The following is a 25,433-nucleotide window of genomic DNA, read 5'->3' as shown; positions in this document are numbered from 1 at the left end:
GCTTTTCCGAGCCGTGCTCGCATTATAAAGTATAGCAGCACGGCCCGTAAAATAAAAAAATAGAACATGTTCTATTTTTTTTAACGGCACGGGCACATTCCCGTGAGAAAACGGGAAGATACCCGTGGCTAACAGAAGTCTATGGGCCCGTTATTTCGGGTCGTAATTACGACCCGCAATAACGGGTGTTTTTACGGTCGTGTGCATGAGGCCGTGTATGTTCACACGCTTACTAAACAAAGGGAAAACAGCTCCTGATTTTCAGCCATTTTTTAATCAAACTCGCGTTTTTTAACGGCCGATATTGGAGCTGTTTTTCTATAAAGTAAATGAAAAACGGCTCCAAAAACGTCCCAAGAAGTGATGTGCACTTCATTTTGGTCGGGTGTTTTTTTACGTGCCGTTTTTGGAAAACTACCACGTAGAAAACGCCCTGTCGGAACAGAACGCCGTATTTCCCATTGAAACCAATGGGCAGATGCTTGTAGGCGTTCTGCTTCCGATTTTTCAGCTGAAAACATTGTGTGTGAACATACCCTTAGGGTATGTGCACACGCTAACTGCATTTACGTCTGAAATGACGGAGCTGTTTTCAGGAGAAAACAGCTCCGTCATTTCAGACGTAATTGCTCGTACTCGCGTTTTGCGAGGCGTCAATTACGGCCGTAATTTGGAGCTGTTCTTCATTGAATTCAATGAAAAACGGCTCAAATTACGTCCCAAGAAGTGTCCTGCACTTCTTTGCCGTGGCTGTTATTTTACGCGCCGTCTTTTGACAGCGACGCGTAAAATGACAGGTTGTCGGCACAGTACGTCGGCAAAACCATTCAAATGAATGGGCAGATGTTTGCCGACGTATTGGAGCCGTCTTTTCAGGCGTAAATCGAGGCGTAAAACGCCTCGTTTACGCCTGAAAATAGGTTGTGGGAACCCAGCCTTAGAATGATGAAAGTGAAGTGAATGACTTTTCAGTTGACCGGTTCGCACGCCGTGTATTTGACATGTTTTTTTTTTTTGCACATTTTACTTGCAAAAAAACACATAAACGCTTGATTATACTTGATTTTGCGTGTTTGGGGGATGTGTGTGTGTGTGTGTGTGTGTGTGTGTGTGTGTGTGTGTGTGTGTGTGAGGGGGGGGGGGTGCTCGCCGCTGATTCTTCAAAACAGCTGATAAGCGGCTATGAAGTATCAGCGGCGCCCGTGCACACTCCGCTCTGCCACACACACGGGAAAAGTCTTAAAGGGGTCGTCCAGGAAAACATGGCGCCGCACCTGTCCTCAGGTCGTGTGTGGTATTACAGCTCTGTCCTATTCACTTGAGGTGAACTGCAATACCAGACACAACCTGAGGACAGGTGCGGCGCTGTGTCTCCAATCCGGACACCCCTTCTGTCCTGAGATGACCCGACGGGGGAGGCGGGTGTCAGAGCCACCCACCGCCATCACTGCAGACAGAACCACACAACTACGGCATGAGGGCAGGGCTGGTCCTGAGTGAACGGTCTCTTGTTATGGACAGATTTATAGTCACATGAACCCCATCTGATGAATCGGTAACCTAAGTCCGATCACATGACAGAGGGGGATCACCAAAAACCCTGTGCACCCTCAGCCCGTCCATCCAGCCCTTTCCTGGTTATATCTGCGTCTGGGAAAGCTGGGTGACCACCATTACCCCTCCTACTCTAGTAGTGCTGAGACTGTTTGGGGATGTGACTAATGAACGTCTCAGTCTCAGCACAATTAGAGAGATTTATCGTTCAGGGGTCTGGGAAAGCTGGGTGACCACCATTGCCCCTCCTACTGGAGTGTGAGAGGTTCATTAGTCACATCCCCAAACACACTCCAGTAGGAGGGGCAATGGTGGTCACCCAGCTTTCCCAGACCCCTGAACGATAAATCTCTCTAGTTGTGCTGAGACTGAGAGGTTCATTAGTCACATCCCCAAACAGTCTCAGCACAACTAGAGATTTATCATTCAGGGCTTTCCCAGAACAGTTGCATCATGTGTCCTTCATACAAGGGGGCGGGGGCCGTTAGGAGGGGGGGGGCCCCGTCGGGGGTCACGAGAGCGGCGGTCTGTGAGATAGAGAGTGGGACATGCAGAGACACAGACCTTACCTGCAGTGCAGCTGGTCTTCAAGATGGACGCCTGCTCTCTCCCTGCAAACAGCTGCTCTGCTCTGTGTGACTCTGACCTGCGTCTGCGCAGTACAGAGCCAGAGAGCAAAGTCAATGGAACGGCTCCCGTTCATTGACTCCTATGCACTGTAGCTGCCGTATTCCATGTCTGTATGTGTCGTTAATCGACACATACAGAGATGAAAAACAAAATGGCAGCCCCCATAGTGAAGTAAAAGTTAGAAAAAAGTAAAACACAAACACACAAATAAATAAAATGTATTTTAATAACATACTAAAAGCAATATTATATAAAAAAAAAAATTTTCGCGACACCCGTCCTTTAAGGCTATGTTCACACGGGGTATTTTGCCGAGTTTTTTGACGCGGAAACCGCGTCGCAAAACTCTGCAAAGACGGCCCGAGAACGCCTCCCATTGATTTCAATGGGAGGCGTCGGCGTCTTTTTCCCGCGAGCAGTAAAACTGCCTCGCGGGAAAAAGAAGCGACATGCCCTATCTTCGGGCGCTTCCGCCTCTGACCTCCCATTGACTTCAATGGGAGGCAGGAGAAAGCGTATTTCTCGCTGTTTTATGCCCGCGGCGCTCAATGGCCGCGGGCGAAAAACGGCGCGATAATTGCCGCGAAAATCGGCGTGCAGGGAGAGGAATATCTGCCTCAAAGTTCCAAACGGAATTTTGAGGCAGATATTCCTCCCCCAAAATACTCCGTGTGAACATAGCCTGTATCTCCGTAATACGCTGAAATTCTATCAAAACAAGCGACACAAATACTCAATTCAGTATCTGAATAGGTAGTTTGAATGCTATATTTTATAGTATGCATTAGTAACTCACTTTAACTGTTTATTTAGATTATCAACCCAAAAACAGATGATCAGCGACACAGATTGCAAGAAGCTTGCAAAGACATCCTCCTGTTTAAGAGCTTAGATCAAGTAAGTATATTTACACCCAACTGAATAAATTAGATATGTTTGTGTTATCCTGTAACATACTGTCCAATATGCTGTGACATATGTATGTGTGTGTGTGTGTGTGTGTATATATATATATATATATACACACACACACACACACACACACACACACACACACACACACACACGATGACAAAAACAGAAGAAATGGAAAAAACATTGCACTGGTGAAATGCAAGAGTATTATAACAAAAATGCGTCCCAATACTTGCTGTCATGGTCAGAATAAGGTGTTAGTCTAAGGCATAACTTAGATATCAGCAAAAAACGAACGCTTTGATTTAGGCCTCGTGCACACGGCCGATTTGTACGGAGCCATAATAGGGCTCCCATAGAGGTGCATGGCGCCTTTACTGTGCTTCCGTTTACTATGGAGGTATGCAGACGTTTCTGTTATGTATGCATTGCTTGTCGGGGTGAATACCTCCGTATGTACGGTACCAACTGTGTGCATGAGACCTTAGTTTTTAAATTTACCCATAGGGTAACTATACTTTCAAAAAAATTCTGACATGACAGAGCACAGAGACCCCAACGATTCGCCTGGTGAGGCAGCCACTGGCTGACTATTCTATTCGCAGATTAAGTGGAGAGGGAGCAGTGCGGCTCTTCATTATGTTCTGTGAGTGTTACAGAAACAGCCGAGCAAGCGCTTACAAACCCCCCTTTAACCCCTTCCCGACATTTGTTCTAAGTATACGACATGGAAAGCCAGTGCTTCCCACAAAATGTCGTATACTTACGACAAATGCATGGCAGCGGCTCAGAAGTTGTGTCGGTGCCATCATCCCAGGATGTCCGCTGTATCTGACATCCTGCTGTAACGCCGGGGACCGAAGTTGGCGTCAATCCCCGCCATTAACCCCTTAAATGCAGCCGTCAAAAGCGATGGCTAAATTTAAGGCGTTTGCAGCTCATCGACACCCCAGCAATGAAATCGCCAGGGTGTTGGTGGCTGCAATGGCAACCGGAGGCCTAATACTGGCCTCCCGGTGTGCCTAGCACGGAAAACTTCCAGCCCCCGCCCTGCGGCGGAGCCTGGACGGCTTCCGTAGCCGCCGGCAAGATGGCGCCTGCTCAGGAGCTGATCCGGCGTCATCAGCGGTGGAAGTCAGCTGTATGTTACAGCTGACATCCACCTGTAAGGGCAGGAACCGGAGCTAGCTCCGATCCCTGCCATTAACCCCTCAGATGCACCGATCGGATGCGATCACTGCATCTTAGCGTTTGCTAGCAGATCGCCAGCCCTGACAGGCAATCAGGACTGGTGACTGCTGCTATGGCAACAGGAGACACAAAGGCCTCCTGCTCTGCCATTACGGAAACCGATTAGGCCCTGCCGGGAGGCGAAGCCTGATCGGCTTGCGGCCAGTGAATAACGGATAGATCTAATACATTGCACTACGTACGTAGCGCAATGTATTAGAAAAAAAAAATCTAACAGTTGGACCTTCAAGTCCCCTAGTGGGACTAAAGAAAAGTGTGAAAAAAATACGTTTGAAAACATACTAAAAGTTTCAAGTAATAAAATAAAACACAATCGCCCTTTTTCCCTTTATCAAGTCCTTTATTATTGAAAAAATAATAAACCATACGTATTTGGTATTGCTGCGACCGTAACGACCTGAGGTATAAAAATATATTATTTATTGCACGTGGTGAACAGCGTAAAAAAAAAAAAACGTAAAAAACTATACCAGAGTTTGTTTTTTGGTCACTTTGCCCTACAAATAGTGAAATAAAAAGTAATCAAAAAGTCACACGTAGCCAAAAATGGTACCTATATAATCTATAGCTCGTCTCGCAAAAAAATCAGCCCTCATACAGCTCCGTCGACAAAAAAATTAAAAAGTTATGGTTCTCACAACATGGCGACAGAAAAAAATCCATTCTTTTTACAAAAGTAATTTTATTGTGCAAAACGTTGTAAAACATAAAAAAGTGCTATAAATTAGGTATCGCCGGAATCGTACTGACCCGCAGAATAACGTTAACATGTAATTTATAATGCATGGTGAACGCTGTATAAAGGAAAAACCTAAAAAAATCTGTGCCAGAATTTTCTGTTTTTTGGTCATCTTGCCTCTCAAAAAATAGGATAAAAGGTGATCAAAAAGTCGCATGTACCCCAAAATGGTACCAATAATAACTACAGCAAAAAAACAGCCCTGCGGGGTTAACATGCTCACTACACCCTTAGTGTGGATTTACACGAACGTGATATACGTCCATGCAACGTGCGGGATTGTCACGAGCCTCGCACGGACCTGTATTAGTCTATGGGGCCGTGCAGACAGTCCGTAAAACTCATGACATGTCCTATATTTCTGCATTTCTCGCGCATCACGCACCCATTGAAGTCAATGGGTGCGTGAAAATCACGCGCACCCCACGGAAGCACTTCCGTGGGACGCGCGTGATTCGCGCAACAGCAGTCAAAAGTATGATTGAAAACAGAAAAGCACCACGTGCTTTTCTGTTTACAAACATAGTGTCATAATGATCGCGTATGCGCGAAAATCACGCAGCCGCGCATCATATGGTGATGACACACGGAGCTGTTAAAGAGGCTCTGTCACCAGATTATCAAATCCCTATCTCCTATTGCATGTGATCGGCGCTGCAATGTAGATAACAGTAACGTTTTTTTTTTAAACGATCATTTTTGGCCAAGTTATGAGCAATTTTATATTTATGCAAATGAGCCTTTCTAAGGGACAACTGGGCGTGTTTTCTCTTATTTCCAACTGGGCGTGTATTGTGTTTGTAACATCTGGGCGTGTTTACTTGTTTTACTAGCTGGGCGTTGTGAATAGAAGTATGTCAGCATCATACACTTCTATTCACAACGCCCAGCTAGTAAAACAAGTAAACACGCCCATAACTTGGCCAAAAATGATCGTTTTAAAAAAAAAAACGTTACCGTTATCTACATTGCAGCGCCGATCACATGCAATAGGAGATAGGGATTTGATATTCTGGTGACAGAGCCTCTTTAAGTGCCTTTTGCACGCGCAAAACGCAGCGTTTTTTGCGCGCGCAAAATGCTCACGCTCGTTTAAATCCGGTCTTAGGTGAATACCTTGAGGGGTGTAGTTTCCAAAATGGGGGTCACTTTTGGGGGGTTTCCACTGTTTTGGTCCCACAGGGGTTTTGCAAGTGCTACATAGCGACCAGAAACCAATCCAGCAAAATCTGTACTCCGAAAGCCAAATGGCTCTCCTTCCCTTCTGAGCCCTGCCATGTGCCCAAAAATGAGAGTTTATAACCACATATGGGGTATTGCCATACTCTGGAGAAATTGCTTAACAAATGTTGGGGTTCTTTTTCTGCTTTATTTTTTGAGAAAATGAAAAATTTGGCGCTAAACCTACGTCTTATTGGAATAAAAATGTAATTTTTAGTTTCACCTCCCAATTCAAATAAAATCTATGAAACAGCTGTGGCGTCAAAATGCTCACTACACCCCTAGATGAATTCCTCAAGGGGTGTAGTTTCCTAAATGGAGTCACTTTTTGGCCGTCTGAAAATAGGCCGTGTGAGCATACCCTAAATGTTAAATCACTTTGAGAGGAAAAATAGGCAGGTGGAAGGCCTGTTCATAAATGCCATACAGGAATAAAATTACGGTTGCATTTCTAAATATCAATAAATATGCACCCCTCTAACCAAAATTGTATATTCATAGGAACTGTCCTTACAAGTTTGAGATCTGGTCCAGATGGCTGAATATGCCTGAAACAGCGGTCTCATCCTTACCTTGCTAGGAGTAGTTTTCAGGGATTGGGATGAGTCGGGGGGGAATGTATGGATGTTTGAGGTATGGCTGTGTTGTGTGTCTGCCTTTGACCCGATTAGTTGTTCATATCAACATATCCCTCCCATGGGAGGTAATCCTCATATAACGACACACTAATCTTCCTCCGACAGAGGGGTTTTATTTTGCTAGTCGGTCAAAGCAGATGTTTGTTTGCTGAAATCGACACTTATAATGTATTGTACTGTTTATTGTATTGTAAAACTATAAATAAAGCCTTTTAAATAAATAAATAATATATATATATTGTAAGGGGATTAGGTAGCAGGACAGTCGTCTCCTGGGGTAGACGGGCACTCAGTATCAAACACGCCAGTAAATTTCAGTCCGCACAGCAAAGATGTGGTACTACTGGCCTCAGCCAGTTTTATTTACAGGTTAATAAAAAGAAAACAAACAAAAAGAAAACCCTATGCCTGTCCGGCACTAACTAACACAGTGCAGGCCTAATGCCTGGCACCATAAACCATGCAACCTGTTATGAATGCAGTCGCTTTACTCTCACAAGCTCCTCTCCCAAGGCTGAGAGAGAGTGTGACTGAACGGCAGCCTTTTTAAAGGGCTATCACACCTGACCCATAATTAATAGCTAGACAGCCCAAGACCAGGACTGTGTGGATGGAGCGGGGACCCACCCATCTCTCCCCACCAACAACCAGGCCCTTTTCCAGGTTTTAGACAAAACCTATTGCAGAGCGAGAACCACATTCTCTGCTGAATTTATTCCCTGGTTGTTTTCAGATAGTAGAAGACAGAAATCTTGGGGAAATATAAACCCCATCCACAACCTGTCCACGTGGTCTGTCACAATATATATAGTGTGTGCGTGCGTGCGTGCGTGCGTGCGTTCCATACTGATGAGCCTGAACCTTTTGTTACTGTTATACGCCGGGTTTCACACGTAGTGTAAATACTACAGAAAATCCGCAGCATCATACAGTAGCAGCAGAGTGGATGAGATTTAAACAAATCTCATCCACACGCTGCATAAATGCTGAGCGGAAAAAACTTTCATAAATTGACCTGCAGTGCGGTTTTTTAATCCGCAGCATGTCAATTGTATTTGCGTAATCGCTGTTCTTTTTTTGCGGGTTTTCCCCATTGAAATCAATGGGGAGGTAAAACCTGCAGCAAATTTCAGATGTTGCGATTTTTGCGGCGGAGACTCTGCGATTCCGCCGCAAAAATCGCAACTCAGATAAAAAAATCTTATACTTACCCACAATTCTGCACTTCTTCGTCCAGGCCGGCCTCCTGGGATGACATTTCATCCCATGTGACCGCTGCAACCAATCACAGGCTACAGCGGTCACATGGGATGAAACGTCATCCCAGGAGGTCGGTGTGCGGGATGTCAGAGGGTAAGTATGGGTTTTGTTTTGGTTTTTTCCCCTTCTGTTTTCCGCAGCGGACATTCCGGATGAAAAACTGCTCCGGCCACCAGAGCGGATACCTGGTGTACCTTTATGCAACATATCTGCTTTGTGTGAACTTACTCTGTTCGTTCTGCCGTCAGAGGCTCCATTCGGAAGATTTGAATATTTTTCCTCTCAAAACAGTTGTAAGTTAATAGGGAAGTCAATGCGGCTGCCGGGCATCATTGGTATCCGTAGTATGGTGGTTCAGCAATGTGTTGTGGCTTCCATACTAAATGGAAATGTGAACATAAGCCTAATATTGTATGTGTTTTTTATATCTGTTTATTTTTTTTCAGGAACAGATGTCTCAAGTATTAGATGCAATGTTCGAGAAGTTGGTTAAATGTGGAGACCACTTAATTGATCAAGGTGATGACGGGGACAACTTTTATGTTATTGACAGGTACAGAGTTTTTAACACTTCAGGAAAGGATCTGTGAATTAATACTATAGCTGCTGTCAATCCAAACATATCTGCACACAGTAAAAGAAGGGTCTATAGCTGTATGTGCTTTTTTGTAACATTGTATGATTTTGTTTCTTCTATACAATTAAGTCTGTACCGTTTGAGTACATTTCATTTTTGACAAAAAGTATTATAACATTATACAGTGGGGCACATTTATTTAAAGCTTACCACAAATTTTCTAAAACATTCTCTCATTCTCAGTTCAAATGAGTAAGGAATATCTTTTTTTTCTGAAGAAATACTGAGACATTGCACAATGGGTAAATAGCATTAGAGATCTTTTATTTATACACTATAATAGCTCCAAAATAGCAGATGTTGTAATCCAGGTGGTTCTGCCTTTATGGTGGTCTGTCATGACAATTATTGGACTTTACAAGGATTTACCATCCGTTCTCCTCCGCTATCTGCACCTGTGGTAATATAGTCATTTTTTACCTAGTCTGTACTTGGCATTCTCATAGTCTTTCAGAAACCAGATCCTTATGTGTAAGGTACCATGGACATGACCGTGCCCGTAATTACGGGAACGGACGGCCATGCATTTGCGGGCCGTGCTCCCATTATAAAGTATGGGAGCACGGTCCATAAAATAAAAAAATAGGACATGTCCTATTTTCTACGGCATGGACACCTTCCAGTAAGTATACAGGAAGGTGTCCGTCGGCTATAGAAATGAATGGGTCCGTAATTACGGGCGATTTTTACGGTCGTGTGCATGGGGCCTTAGGTTCTATTTTCATGTTTAAGTGGAATCACTTTTTTTGCTGCAGTTTTTAATAAAACTACTGTACTTTTACAGTTTCTTGCTTCTTAGGCTAAGTCCACACTTGCGTTGTATAAAACGTTACTCTAATGCGTTTTTAGATTAGAATAACGGTTAAACTAATGGATTCAAACGGATTGTAATCCGTTTGAGTCCGTTTTACATTGACACCAATGATAAAAATAACCCATCCGTTAGACATCCATTTTTCTGAACGTAGAAAAAGGTCCTGTACTCTGCACTTTTATCAAAAAACGGATCACTAATATAACGGCCGCTAAATAGATCAGTTTTTAGCTGTGATTCTAATGTAACAACGGATCGGAATAACGAATTATACAATGCAAGTGTGAACTCACCCTTAATCTCACACATGACAGAAGAAAACTAAAATTATTATTTATATTATTTGCTTAATCTGTGTATTTGACAGCGTGTGTGTCAATATGTTTTGTTTTTTTTTACCTGTACTTGCAGGGGGACATATGACATTTATGTAAAGCTGGATGGTGTAGGAAGATGTGTTGGTTGTTATGATAACCGAGGAAGTTTTGGAGAGTTGGCATTAATGTATAACACACCTAGAGCTGCTACAATTGTTGCCACATCTGTTGGAGAAATTTGGTGTCTGGTGAGTATCACTTTAACCCCTTCCCGACATTTGCCGTACATGTACGTCATGGAAAGCATTGACTTCCCGCAAAATGCCGTACATGTACGTCAAATGTTTGGCACCGGCTCAGAAACTGAGTCGGTGCCATCATCACCGGATCTCAGCTGTATCTTACAGCTGACATCCGACTGTAACGGCGGGGACCGAAATTAGCTTCGATCCCCGCCATTAACCCCTTAAGTGCAGCGCTCAAACGCGATCGCTGCACTTAAGGTGTTTGCAGCTCATCGGAGCCCCAGCAATGAAATTGCCGGGGTTCCGGTGGCTGCAATGGCAACCGGAGGCCTAATACTGGCCTCCCGGTCTGCCTAGCACCGAAGCCGGTCAAGATCCGCCCGGCGGCGGAGCCTGATCGGCATCCGTAGCTGCCGGCAAGATGGCGCCGGGTCAGGAGCTGATCCGGCGTCATCAGCGGTGGAAGTCAGCTGTACTGTACAGCTGACATCCACCTGTAACGGCAGGAACCGGAGCTAGCTCCGATCCCTGCCATTAACCCCTTCGATGCAGCAATCTAAAGCGATTGCTGCATCGTAGCGGTTACTAGCAGATCGCCAGCCCTGACAGGCAATCGGGACTGGCGACTGCTGTTATGGCAACAGGAGACACAATGGTCTCCTGCTCTGCCATTACGGAAGCCGATTTAGGCCCCGCCGGGAGGCGAAGCCTGCTCGGCTTGCTGTCAGTGAATGACTGACAGATCTAATATATTGCACTACATAGGTAGTGCAATGTATTAGAAAAAAAAAATCTGACCGTTGGACCTTCAAGTCCCCTAGTGGGACTTGAAGAAAAGTGTAAAAAAAAGTGCAAAAAATAAAAGTTTGAAAACAATAAAAGTTTCAAGTAATCAAATAAAACACAATCCCCCTTTTACTCTTATCAAGTCCTTTATTATTGAAAAATAATAATAAACCATATGTATTTGGTATCGCCACGACCGTAACGACCTGAGGTATCAAAATATTGTATTATTTATTGCACGCGGTGAACAGCGTAAAAAAAACCGTAAAAAACGTTACCAGAGTTTCTGTTTTTTAGTCACTTTGCCCTACAAATATTAGAATAAAAAGTGATCAAAAAGTCGCACGTATCCAAAAATGGTACCTATAAAAACTATAGCTCGTCCCGCAAAAAACAAGCCCTCATACACCTCCGTCGACAAAAAAATTAAAACGTTATGGTTCTCACAACTTGGCGACAGAAAAAAAATACATTCTTTTTACAAAAGTAATTTTATTGTGAAAAAAGTTGTAAAACATAAAAAAATTCTATAAATTAGGTATCGCCGGAATCGTATGGACCTGCAGAATAAAGTTAACATGTAATTTATAACGCATGGTGAACGCTGTATAAAAAAACCGAAAAAAGCTGTGCCAGAATTGCATTTTTTTGTTTACCTGGCATCCCAAAAAATAGGATAAAAGGTGATCAAAAAGTAACATGTACCCCAAAATGGTACCAATAATAACTACAGCTCGTCCCGCAACAAACCAGCCCTCATACCGCTATGTCTATGAAAAATAAAATTAGTTATGGCTCCAATAAGTCAGGAAATAAAAAAATATGCAGTTGTGCCCGAGGGGAACATTTCTTCAGTTTGAAGAGGCGATTTATCAAGGACCTAAAATTAGGGAACCAGGAAAGGGAGGGCCCAAACATATCCGCTGGAAGCGACGGTGCCCGTATTATACCAGGACAATACTTCCCAGCAAAATTCCTCAAACTACAAAGGTGCAGAGTGTGGACCAAAAGGGGCATAAGAAATGACACCATTTATCAGTGCGACACTGGCCTGTGCGGAAAGGATTGCTTCACAGCGTAACACACATCTATGGATTATTTTATTTTTTTCATACCACCTGACTATGCCCCTTATATACTCCGCCCCGCTTACATGTACCCCCACATTATAAAACACCAGCAATACTCAAACAAATTTAGTACCAAGCAAAATCCGCTCTCCAAAAGCCAAATGGTGCTCCCTCGGCTCTGAACCCTACAGCGTGCCCAAACAGCAGTTTCCTTCAACATATATGGCATCGTCATACCCGGGAGAACCCTTTTAACAATTTTTGGGTTGTGTGTCTCCAGTGTCATAAGCTTGGCATGACATATTTGCCACTGAATGCACCATCCGCAGTGCATTAATTTATGGAAAAGACCTGTGGGGTGAAAATGCTCACTACACCTCTTAATAAATGCCTTGAGGGGTGCAGTTTCCATAATGGGGTCACTTCTAAGGGGTTTCTTTTTATTATTTCACATCTGAGCCTCTGCAGTTGTGAACCAATACTTTGTAAATCGCCAAATTAGGCCTCCACTCCGCATTGTACTCTCTCACTCCTGAGCCCTGTCGGACGTCCAGGCAAAAGATTAGGGCCACATGTAGGGTGTTTCTAAAACCGGGAAACACCGCATAATAATTAGAGGGCTGTCTTGTTATGGTGGCACAAGCCGGGCACCACATATTGGCATATCTATGGAAGAAAATCCAATTTTCACTCTGCAACATCGAGTGAACACTAATTTCTACAAAACACCTGCAGGGTTAAAATGCTTACCACACCCCTTGGTAAATGCATTGAGGGGTGTCGTTTCCAAAATGGGGTCACTTCTGGGGGGTTTCCACTGTTTTGGGCCCACAGGCGCCCAGAAACCAATCCAGCAACATCTGCACTCCAAATGGCGGTCCTTTCCTTCTGAGCCCTGCCGTTTGCCCAAACAGCAGTTTATGACCACATATGGGGTATTGCCGTACTCGGGAGAAATTGCTTTACAAATTTTGGGTTATTTTTTTCCTTTATTTGTTGAGAAAATGAAAAAATTTTCGCTAAAGCTACGTCTTATTGAAGAAAAAGGACTGTTTTTATTTTCACTGCTTAATTCTAATAAATTCTATGAAACATCTGTGGGGTCAAAATGCTTACTACACCCCTAGATGAATTCCTCAAGAGGTGTCGTTTCCTAAATGGAGTCCCTTTTTGGGCGTTTTCATTGTTTTGTCCCCTCAGGGGCTTTGCAAATGTGACCTAGCCTCCGCAAACCATTCTTGCTAAATGTGATCTCAAAAAGCCAAATAGTGCTCTTTCCCTTCTAAGCCCTGCCGTGTGTCCAAACAGCCGTTTATTACCACATGTGGGGTATTGTTTTACTCGGGAGAAATTGCTTTACAAATTTTGTGGTGCTTTTTCTCCTTCAGTCCTTCTGGAAATGAGAAAAAATTAGCTAAACCTAGATTTTTTTTTTTTTTTAATTTAGATTATTATTTTCAGGGCCTACTTCCAATATTTTCTGCAAAAAAACTGTGGGGTCAAATCGCTCACTATACCCCTAGATAATTTCCTCAATGGGTGTAGTCTCCAAAATGGGGTCACTTGTGGGGGGTTTCCACTGTTTTGTCCCCTCAGGGGCTTCGTAAATGTGACATGGCCTCTGCAAGCCATTCCTGCTAAATGTGAACTCCAAAAGCCAAATGGCGCTCTTTCCCTTCTAAGCCCTGCCGTGTGTACAAACAGCCGTTTATTACCACATGTGGGGTATTGTTTTACTCGGGAGACATTGCTTTACAAATTTTACGGTGCTTATTCTCCTTCAGTCCTTGTGGAAATGAGAATAAAATAGCTAAACCTACATTTTCTTTGAAAAAATTTAGATTATCATTTTCACAGCCTACTTCCAATAATTTATGCAAAAAACCTGTGGGGTCAAAACGCTCACTATACCCCTAGATAATTTCCTCAATGGGTGTAGTTTCCGAAATGGGGTCACTTGTGGGGGTTTCCACTGTTTTGTCCCCTCAGGGGCTTTGTAAATGTGACATGGCCTCTCAAACCATTCCTGCTAAATTTGAGCTCCAAAAGCCAAACGGCGCTCTTTCCCTTCTAAGCCCTGCCGTGTGTCCAAATATCCATTTATTACCACATGTGGGGGATTGTTTTACTCGGGAGAAATTGCTTTACAAATTTTGCGATGCTTTTTCTCCTTTAGTCCTTGTGGAAATGAGAAAAAAAATCGCTAAACCTACATTTTCTTTGAAGAAATGTTGATTTTAATTTTCACGGCCTACTTCCAATAATTTCTGTAAAAAACCTGTGCGGTCAAAATGCTCACTACACCCCTAGATAATTTCCTTGAGGTGTGTAGTTTCCCAGATGGGGTCACTTTTGGGGGATTTTCACTGTTTTGGCACCGCAACAGCCCTTCAAACCTGACATGGTGCCTAAAATATATTCTAACAAAAATAAGGCCCCAAAATCCACTAGGTGTTCCTTTGCTTCTGAGGCCGGTGCTTCAGTCCAGTAGCACGCTACGGCCACATGTGGGATATTTCCTAAAACTGCAGAAACTGGGCAACAAATATTGAGTTGCATTTCTCTGGTAAAACCTTCTGTGTTGTAAAAAAAATTGTATTAAAAATTTATTTCTGCAAAAAAATATGAAATTTGTAAATTTCACCTCTACTTTGCTTTAATTCCTGTGAAATGTGTAAAGGGTTAAGACATTTTCTAAATGCTGTTTTGAATACTTTGAGGGGTGCAGTTTTTAAAATGGGGTGACTTTTTGGGGGTTTCTAATATATAAGGCCCTCAAAACCACTTCACAACTGAACCGGCCCCTGTAAAAATAGCCTTTTGAAATTTTCTTGAAAATGTGAGAAATTGCTGCTAAAGTTCTAAGCCTTGTGAGGTCATAGAAAAATAAAAGGATGTTCAAAAAACGATGCCAATCTAAAGTAGACATATGGGGGATGTTAATTAGCAACAATTTTGTGTCATATAACTGCCTGTATTACAAGCAGATACATTTAAATTGAGAAAAATGCTAATTTTTGCAATTTTTCACTATATTTTCGTGTTTTTCACAATTAAATACTGAATGTATCGACCAAATTTTACCACTATCTTAAAGTCCAATGTGTCACGAGAAAACAATCTCAGAATCGCCCGGATAGGTGAAAGCATTTCAACGTTATTACCACATAAAGTGAAACATGTCAGATTTGAAAAATGAGGCTCTGTCAGGAAGGTCAAAAGTGGCTAAAGACGGAAGGGGTTAAGCAATATATAGAAGGACTGTTCTTATTTCAGTAGAAAATAAATAATTTTACAATTATTTTTTGGTAAGAAAAAGGAATGTCTTCAACCTTTTATTATACTGGCCATATTGTCGATATTTAAGAAGGATTTAGTCAACATCCCTCAATATGCTCAGCAAGTCATCACCAATAGTTTATAAATTAGTGCACTTTGAAAAGGGCCTAATATTTATTGTTAGGTTCAAACGGAGTGGCCCTGTTAATGGTCACGCGTTATTACAGATAAAACGGCTCTTTACCTGTTAAATCATAAAGGGAGTATTCATTAAAGGGAACCTGTCACCAGCATTTCACCTATTGAACTTTAGTTCTCCCTCACTAGCTGCTGCTATAAAAAGTTCATTGCCGTTATCCCCTCTCCTAAACTCCTCCTCCGACTGTAAATAACGGTCTGCAAACGTTTCGCGCCTTTTATCGTAATAATCCGGTGTCCCTTTGTGCGCACACACCAGAAGAGGACATCAATGCACAAGCGCGGGATGTTGTGTGCTGGGGGAAGGCAAGGAGCTGTCAACCAAAAGTAAGGGCATGGCCACACGTGGCGGATTTCCTCCGCAACTGTCCGCATCAATGCCGCACCTAATCCGGGTTGCGGATTACGGCTGCGGATCTGCCCAAAATGTGCAGAAAATTGATGCGGACTAGCTGCTACGGACTGCGGGAAAAGTACTTCCCTTCTCCCTATCAGTGCAGGATAGAGAGAAGGGACAGCACTTTCCCTAGTGAAAGTAAACGAATTTTATACTTACCGGCCGTTGTCTTGGTGACGCGTCCCTCTTTCGGCATCCAGCCCGACCTCCCTGGATGACGCGGCAGTCCATGTGACCGCTGCAGCCTGTGCTTGGCCTGTTATTGGCTGCAGCCGTCACTTAGACTGAAACGTCATCCTGGGAGGCCGGACTGGAGACAGAAGCAGGGAGTTCTCGGTAAGTATGAACTTATATTTTTTTACAGGTTGCTGTATATTGGGATCGGTAGTCACTGTCCCGGGTGCAGAAACAGTTACTGCCGATCGCTTAACTCTTTCAGCACCCTGGACAGTGACTATTTACAGACGTCTCCTAGCAACGCTCCCGTCATTACGGGAGCCCCATTGACTTCCTCAGTCTGGCTGTAGACCTAGAAATACATAGGTCCAGCCAGAATGAAGAAATGTCAAGTTAAAAAAGCAAGACGCATCCGCAGCACACATAACATGTGCATGACAGCTGCGGACTTCATTGCGGAAATTAGAATCTCCATTGAAGTCAAAGGAGAAATTCCGCCATGAGTCCGCCACTGCTCCGCAACAGACAGAGCATGCTGCGGACACCAAATTCCGCTCCGCAGCCTATGCTCCGCAGCGGAATTTCTACGCATCGTCTAAACGAACACTGCTAAATTAAAGTGGAAGTCAATGGACAAACGGCTCTGCTGCGGAGTGTCCGCAGCGGAATTTAAGTGAAATTCCGCCACGTGTGAACCCAGCCTAAGAAGGTGAGGTAAACTCGGAAAGACTTGAGGAATGAAGATTTGACTCTTTTCAAAACGAAGATCTGACTCTTTTCTGCTCATTAGCATACGTTTTGGGAACACTAAAAAGCTAAATACTAAAGCTACAGAGCCGACTAAGAAGATAATTATAGGTTATATAGAAATGATTTTTCACCCACTACCACGAGGTATAGTCGGTTTAATAGGTGAATTGCTGGTGACAGGTTCCCTTTAAGGGCCGCCCGATTTTGCAAGTAAAGGGCCGTTTTACCTGCAATAACGCACGGCCATTAACAAGGTATTTGACAGCCGCACCGAACATGTTTCTGGCGCGGTTGTTGGCCGCATCGCAGCCGGGTCACAGTCACTCTGTTTGGACTTACCCTTACTGTGTTCCTTGTGTGCGGTAGTGGTGCAGCTATGCACAATAGAATCTTGTTCTTACTTTCGTTTTACACCTGAGACACTTTGAAAAACGATCCGATTGTATCTGTGAAAGTCTGCATTGACGTGATGTAATTAAGTACATGTGTTTACGTTAAGCAGAACTCCTTTATGGTAGGAACACACAGGATGGATATGCTGCGTAAGGCCGAGTTCACATGTAGCGTAAATACTGCGGATTTTCCGCAACGGTGGTTTTTGGCAGTATCTACCCGTAGTTCAAGACAGACAAAGTCAGTAATAGCAGGCAATTCACAACTCATAATTGTGAGACATGGGCAAAGTAAAAAAAAAAAGATTGCCACCGACGGGTCAAATTAAGTACCAAAGAACAAAACATGGTCAGGACAAGACCTGGCCGGAATTTAAGGTCAGGATATCACAGGTCAAGCATGAAGGTACACTGAAAATAGGGACAGTCCGCTATAAGGGTATGTTCACAAGGCAGCCTCCGTTACGGCTGAAATTACGGAGCTGTTTTCAGGAGAAAACAGCTCCGGAATTTCAGACGTAATGGCATGTGCAGCCGTTTTTCGCAGCGTCCATTACGGACGTAATTGGAGCTGCTTTTCCATGGAGTCAATGGAAAACTGCTCCAATTATCTCTCAAGAAGTGCCATGCACTTCTTTGACGCGGGCGTCTTTTTTACGCGCTGTCTTTTAACAGAGACACGTAAAAAAAATGACCGTCGGCACAGAACATCGTAAAACCCATTCAAATGAATGGGCAGATGTTTGCCGATGCTTTGGAGCCGTATTTTCGGACGTAATTCGGGGCTAAAACGCCCGAATTACGTCCGTAAATAGGTTGTGTGAACCCAGCCTTAATGGTACCAGACAAGAAACTGTCCTGGCCGACCTCAAGCTCTAAACATAACAGGAGCAACAGCAGGTCCTTTAACCCCTTAATGACCAGCCTATTTTAAACCTTAATGACCAAGGTATTTTTTAAGTTTTTCCATCGTCGCATTCCAAGAGCTATAACTTTTTTATTTTTGTGTCGACATAGCTGTATAAGGTCTTGTTTTTTGCGGGACAAGCTGTATTTTTTAATAGTACCATTTTGGGGTACATATTATTTATTGATTAACTTTTATTATCTTTTTTTGGGGGGGAATAAAAATAATATAAATATAAAAAACCAGAAATTTTGCCACTCTTTTTTGCGTCCTAAATCTATGCCGTTTACCGTGTGGTATAAATAACACTAACTTTATTGAGCGGGTTGTTACGATTGCAACGATACCAAATTTGTATAGATTTTGTATGTTTTACTACTTTTTTTTTTTCAAAATTATTTGTTTTTGTGTCTCTATATTCGAAGAGCCATAACTTTTTTTATTGTTCTGCCGATGCAGTTGTTTGAGGGCTTTTTTTTTGCAGGATGACGTCCTTTTTATTGGTACCATTTTGGAGTAGAAGCGACTTTTTGATCACTTTTTATTACATTTTTTAGGGCAGGACTCACAGAAAACAGCAATTTTTCCATTGTTTTTTTATGACGTTCACTGTGCGGGTTAAATAATGTAATAGCTTTATAGTCGGGGTCGTTACGGATGCGGTGATTCCAAATATGTGTAACTTTTTTGCTTTATTTTGGTTTTTTAATAGTAAAGTATTTTGTAAGGGGAAAAAGGTGGGTTTTTATTTTTTTTTCAAATTTTTTTTTTTATTAACTTTATTCAACTTTTTTTTTACTGGTCCCACTAGGGGACTTTAAGATGCGATCATCCGATCGCTTTTATAATACACTGCAATACTTTTGTATTGCAGTGTATTACTGCCTGTCCGTTTAAAACGGACAGGCATCTGCTAGGCCATGCCTCTGGCATGACCTAGCAGGTATTCACTACAGGCAGACCTGGGGGCCTTTATTAGGCCCCCGGCTGCCATCAGAGACAAAGACACTCGGCGATCTTATCGCCCGGTGTCGGTGGGATGAGAGGGAGCTCCTTCCCTCTCTCCAAAACCACTCAGATGTGGCGCTCGCTATTGAGCGCCGCATCTGATTGGTTAAACGGGTGAGACTACATACAGGTGCGTGGGGATTTGCTTGCTCCAACCACGTCTCTGACAGGCGCATGGCTGCTTCTCTTCATCTACCTATGATAATCCGGAACTGGAGTCCAGGTTCACCATGAACTCCTTGTCTCTACTTTGCTCTTGTTTGTTTCCCATTCTATCTTTTCCTTCCCTTATTGTGTCTATTTCGAGTCGTCATTGCTTCCTGTGATTGCGCTTACATGCTATTCCCACTGCATTTTAGGATGTCTGGGAATCTGAATTGTATTTTTGTTTTCCTTTTTTTTATACAATTGCTCCTTTCCTTTATGCTTACTCAGACTGCTGTCGTATTTTGCGCTTCTTATAGGTTGTGATGTTCACCCTCCTGTTTGGGTTCTGCCCTTATTTGTCATGTTCTTTTTATTATGGGGACACATTTTCTCCGACTGTGTTTGTACTTGTTTGTATTAAAACCAATAAAAATTTGGAATATAAATGCGATCGGATGATCGCATAGTGAAGTGTCCTAATGGGACTAGTAAAAAAGTTTTAAAAAAGTGTAATAAAGTTAATTTAAAAAAAAAAAGTAAATGAAAAACCCACTTTTTCCCCTTGCAAATTGCTTTATTATAAAAAAAACAAGTAAAAAACATACACATATTTGGTATCACTTCGTCCGTAACAACCCCATCTATAAAGTTATTACATTATTTAACCCGCAAGGTGAACGACGTAAAAAATAAAATAAAAAACAATGCAAAAATGTATCTTTTCTGTGAATCCTGCCTTAAAAAAATGCGATAAAAAGTGATCAAAAAGTCACATCTACACCAAAATGGAGTGCTTCTTTAAATCTCGATTTTTGACTCTTCAAAGTAGCCACCTCTAGCTGATATAACAGCTTTACACAATCGAGGCATTCATTCTACAATTGCATTCAGATATTGTTCAGAAATTCCTTTACAACATTGTTGCAGAAGTTCCCCACAATTGTGCTGCACTTGTAGGTTTCTTTGCATTCACCCTTCTGTCCAGTTCATCCCAAACCAGCTCAATGGGGTTTAATTCTGGAGACTTTGCAGGCCATTCCATTCTTTGAAGCCTAGCGACATCTTCTAGTCTTCTTAGGTAGTTCTGACATAACCTAGAAGTAGGTTTTGGATCATTGGCTTGCTGTAATATGAATCCCTGTCCAAGTAGGTGTACACCAGAGAGTATTGTATGGTGCATCAAAATGCTGTGGTAGCCCTTTTTGTCTAGTGTGCCAGTAACCCTGTGCAAGTTGCCAACTCTGGATCCAGCAAAAAAGCCCCAGACCATCACGCTTCCTCCTCCATGTTTGACAGTTGGAGTCACACAGTAAGGAAGCATCCTTTTACGTATTCGACGATGTACAAAAACCCTGCGTGAAGTACCAAAGATGTCAAATATTAATTCATTAGTCCATAAGACCTTCTTACACTCTTCAGTAGTCCACTGGATGTGCTGCTTGGCCCAGGCAAGTTTTTTAAAATTTATTTTGCAATCTAAGCCGTGGCTTTCTTACCGATACTCGTCCTGTCAAGCCTGCAGATAGAAGTCTACTCTTCACAATTGAAATGGAAACGTGTTTATTTTTTTGCTGCATTAAGCTGGGCTTTAATATTTTGTGCTGTGAGACTCCGATCATGCAAACTGTTGACTTTCAAAAACTTGTCATCTGATTTTGTAGTGGCCTTTGGTCTGCCAGACCTCTTCCTGTCCGTGTTTCCACCAGTCTCCAAGTGCCTTTTGATGGTATAGGAAACTGTACTGACTGCCATCTTGGCTTTCTTGTCAATTTCACTGTAGGACAGACCTACACATCTAAGGGTTAGAATAGTCTGTCTGTCTTCTTTTGTTAATTGACTTTTTCTTACCATTATGATATCAATGTGCTCTGTCCCGAAGAGCCAAACTGTCCAAATCCTGCCCTACAGGATGTTGTAATGCAGTCTGTTCCAACACTGGTTATATAGAATCAGAGGGTTGAAAATTATCTCCAAAAGTTGAGACACTTGTAGGAATAGTTTGCATCCAATTTCAAACCATAATTTGCGTTCTGTGCTGCCGAGCAGTTGTCCTTGATGTCTTCCCTGAAAAAAAGCCCTTTGGTTAAAATCAGAAAATTAGGACTATTGTTGCATTTAAGGTTAAAATGTAATATTTTTATGTTTTGTACTTACTTTTGAACCTTTTAACCATTTCATGTTTGCTGTACTAATGTAAAAAATAACTGGGAAAAAATTAGGTGTTCTAGAACTTTTGACTGGTAGCGTATACCAGTCCTCAATGAATTAGAATATCATCAAAAAGTTAATTTATTTCATTAATTCCATTCAAAGAGTGAAACTCATATTATATAGATTCATTACACACAGAGCTCTGTCAGGTTGGATGGGGACCGTCGCAGATCTCTCCAGACATGTTCGATTCAAGTCAGGGCTCTGGCTGGGCCACTCAAGTACATTCACAGCGTTGTCCCTAAGCCACTCCTGTGTTGTCTTGACTGTGTGCTTAGGGTCATTGTCTTGTTGGAAGGCGAACCTTCAGACAAGTCTTAGGTCCAGAGGACTCTGGATTAGGTTTTCATTAAGAATATCTTTGTACTTTGCTCCATTCATCTTTCCCTCAACTCTGACCCACCCACTGAAAAACAGTCCCACAGCCATGATGCTGCAACCGCCATGCTTCACTGTAGGAATGGTATTGGGCAGGTGATGAGCAGTGCCTGCTTTTCCCCAGACATGATGCTTAGAATTGAGGCCAAAATGTTCAATCTTGTTTTATCAGACCATAGAATCTTGTTTCTTATAGTCAGTCATTTAGGTACTTTTTCCTAGGCGGGCTTTGATGTGTCTTTTACTGAGGAGAGGCTTCCTTCTGGCCACTCTGCCATAAAGCCCAGATTGGTGGAGTTCTGCAGTAATGATTGACCTTCTGGAAGTTCTCCCTTCTGCACACAGGATCTTTGGAGCTTAGTCAAAGTGACCATTGCGTTCTTGGTCATCTCTCTTACCAAGGCACTTCTCCCCCGATTACTTAGTTTGCTGGAGCGGCCAGCTCTAGAAAGAGTCCTGGTTGTTCCAAACTACTTCCATTTATGAATTATGGAGCCTACTGCGCTCTTGGGAACTTTCAGTGCAGCAGAAACTTTTTTTATACCCTTCTCCGAATCTGTGCCTCCACACAATCTTGTCTGTAGCTCTACAAGCAGTTCTTTCCTCCTCATGGCTTGGTTTTTGCTCTGATATGCATTGTCAGCAGTGAGACATTATATAGACAGGGGTGTGTCTATGTCCAAACAAAGGAATTTACCACAGGTGGACTCCAATCAATGTGCAGAAACAATTCAAAGATGATCTAGAGAAATGGGAGACCCCCCCCCCCCCCAAAGCTACATTTCAAGTGTCATAGCAAAGGGTCTGAATACTGTTGTTATTATTATACAGTGTATCACCCTCAGTTGTTTTTTGTTTTACTTGGTACCAGCACTCCACCTATCTGGCCCAGGTGATTTTAATTAGAGAATGACCTCATAAGTGTTTTTGCTCTTGCCTGTGCTCTCAGTTGGCCACTAGGAGCGCATGGAAAGGTGAGCTTGTTCAACCTGTTCACATGTTGTGGTACTGTGTGGTTGTGTCTGTCGCTGTGGTGCTGCACTTGTGGGGGGGGGGGGATGTGGCTCAAAGCCAAGGAGGCTTGGTCTGGCCTGACAGCATGGGTTCTTTTGGGCCTCTGTGTTGCTACCTCTGCAGGAGTGGTGCTGCAGTGGCAGTGACCGCCATGCTGTGCTGTAACCAGTAGAGTAGGGACCCACTTTTTGAGAGGTCGTCTGGAAGTGGCAAGTGGACTTATACAATTTGATCAAAATGTTAACAAAGAACCTCGTTCATGTTTATAAATTTTTGCCAAGCAGCTATAGATCAATGTATTACAAGTGGATGTGCGGTCCATGTCTAGTCTCACATATTGATATGCAAAGGTTCTGAATACTTATGTCCATGCGAAATTTGAGGTTTCAATTTTTAATAAATTTGCAAACATTTCTAAAATTCTGTTTTCACTTTGTCATCATGGGGTATTGAGTGCAGAATGATGGGGGGGGGGAACTTGATTTTTTTTATTTTAGCACAAGGCCTTAACATAACAAAATGTGAAAAAAGTGAAAGGGTCTAAAGACTTTCTGAATGCACTGTATATTAAAAGTTTAAAAAAGAAAAACGTTTTCCCATTAGTAAGAAAAATGAACATAATTTGTATCGCCATGTCTGTAAATGTCCGAACTATTCTATAAAATTCAAAAAAAATTACATCTCACCCCTCAAATAATAAGCTCACACACTGCTCAATCTACAGGAAAATAAAAAAAAGTTATGGATCTCCGAATGTGGTGACACATTGAATTCCTACAGGGAAGCCTAAGAGAAAAACGCCTGAAAAAAAATGCCATACCCAGAGCATGCTGCTTTTGGAAAAAAAAACGCCACTGACCATGAAATTGCCTCAACAAAAATAATAATTCTGCGACCGAAAATCAGTTACATTCATCTGAATGCAAGTTGGAGAAATTCATGTGCAGCAATAACCTCATTCAGAATAATAAAATCTGCCACGTGTCACTGCACCCTTAAGCCTAATTACACACTACCGTGGCGATTTTGCGGTCCGCAAAACCAAGATGTCTGTATTTGCCTTTTGTCCGCAAATAAAACTTCCATAGTGCATCCGTGTGTCATCAGTATTCACAGATCTGCAAAAAAAAAAAAAAGGCTGGATGTCACCAATTTCTCCCAACCCCCTGAGTAGGTCACATGATCCACAAATACTGACAGTAAAATGACATGTCCTGAGTTTTTGCGGCCCCCACACGGACCCATGAACGTCATGTGCATGGGGCCATATAAATGAATTGCGTATAGCATACAGACAAAAAACCACGGTCGTGTTCATTAGGCTTAAAGCCAGACCAGAATTTGGTTCAGGATAGTATTCCTATAAAGCTGTCCTTTACATATTTCATCTGGTTAGGTTCCGTTTCTGTTTTTTGCCTTAAAGCCTATGTACATCTTTGGAATATACTTTTTTTTTTAAGACCTTAACAACAGCCCACCGTCTATTGACGGCAGGCGGTGCATGTGCTTAGTCTACAGCGACGTCTTTCGGCGTCGCGGTAGAAGAGTCTGATGAGTGCTCCTGTGAGCACTCATCCTCTAAGCAGGAGCTGTAACTAACCGCTCCTAATCTTCGAGAAGCCTGCTGAATACAGCTGGGGTTAGAAAACATTCGGACCCCAGCTGTTGGTCGCCGCGGTCCGTGACAGTGGCAAGATGAAAGGGAACTCCCCTCTTTGATCACGTCACTGGAAACCCGGTGACGTGATTGAAGAACGGGGAATCCCTCTGCACTCAGTCCTGGGGACCTACAAAGGTCCCCATGGCTGTCTGTTCAGTTTGCCTGCTGTTTAGGCACGCTATGTGCTGCCCTAACAGCAGCTTGTGTCATAGTGACACAGTATGATTTATTAACATACAGGAGTATACTAATACATTATAAGTATAAAATAAAGTTATCCCTTAATGGAATTTAAAAAAAAGTAACAAAAATAAATAAAGTCCAAAAAAAAAGTCATTATTTTGCATAAAATATATTTTATTGCCCCTACACTAAACAAAAACACACACATATGATGTATCTAAACAACCGAAATAACCTAAATAATTAATCTAATGGGGTATTTAGCGTGAAACGTGAACAGGATAAAAAATAAGCAAGAAATACTATTCCAAGAATCGCTTTTTCCTATATTCACGTCGTAAAAAAAAATTTTCTACCTCCAAACTGTGAAAAAAAATAATGCAATTTCTCCCGCATAAAACAAGGCCTCATACAGCCACGTCAATAAAAAAAATAAAAAAGTTATGGCTGCTGAAATGCAGAGAGGTAAAAACGGAAAAATTTAGCCAGTCATTAAGACCTTTTCAGGCCTGGTCAATAAGGGGTTAAATTAAATAAATGTATCATGAGTTTAAGCAATTTTTAGCAACTGTGTTTTTAAGCAATTTTTTTTTTCTACTATTTAAGATACAGCTTATATGTATCCTGTATACATAGTAGCGGTATCGTTCTCTCT

At 42.4% G+C, this 25,433-nt stretch overlaps 1 protein-coding gene across 3 annotated transcripts in view; it reads left to right on the top strand.

Annotated features, from left to right (window-relative positions):
* PRKAR2B (protein kinase cAMP-dependent type II regulatory subunit beta) overlaps positions 1 to 25,433 on the top strand; it is a 135,902-nt gene that overhangs the window by 74,612 nt on the left and 35,857 nt on the right. For all 3 annotated transcript variants that reach the window (XM_075857278.1, XM_075857281.1, XM_075857279.1), the window contains exons 4-6: positions 2,998 to 3,081; positions 8,655 to 8,761; positions 10,071 to 10,224. In XM_075857278.1, coding sequence (XP_075713393.1) covers positions 2,998 to 3,081; positions 8,655 to 8,761; positions 10,071 to 10,224 — 345 coding nt within the window. The remainder of the gene's footprint in view (positions 1 to 2,997; positions 3,082 to 8,654; positions 8,762 to 10,070; positions 10,225 to 25,433) is intronic.

Source organism: Rhinoderma darwinii, chromosome 3 (genome assembly GCF_050947455.1).
Source record: "Rhinoderma darwinii isolate aRhiDar2 chromosome 3, aRhiDar2.hap1, whole genome shotgun sequence".
Taxonomy (NCBI): domain Eukaryota; kingdom Metazoa; phylum Chordata; class Amphibia; order Anura; family Rhinodermatidae; genus Rhinoderma; species Rhinoderma darwinii.
Note: the sequence above shows the minus strand (reverse complement) of the source record. Positions and strands in the feature narration are given on the sequence as shown.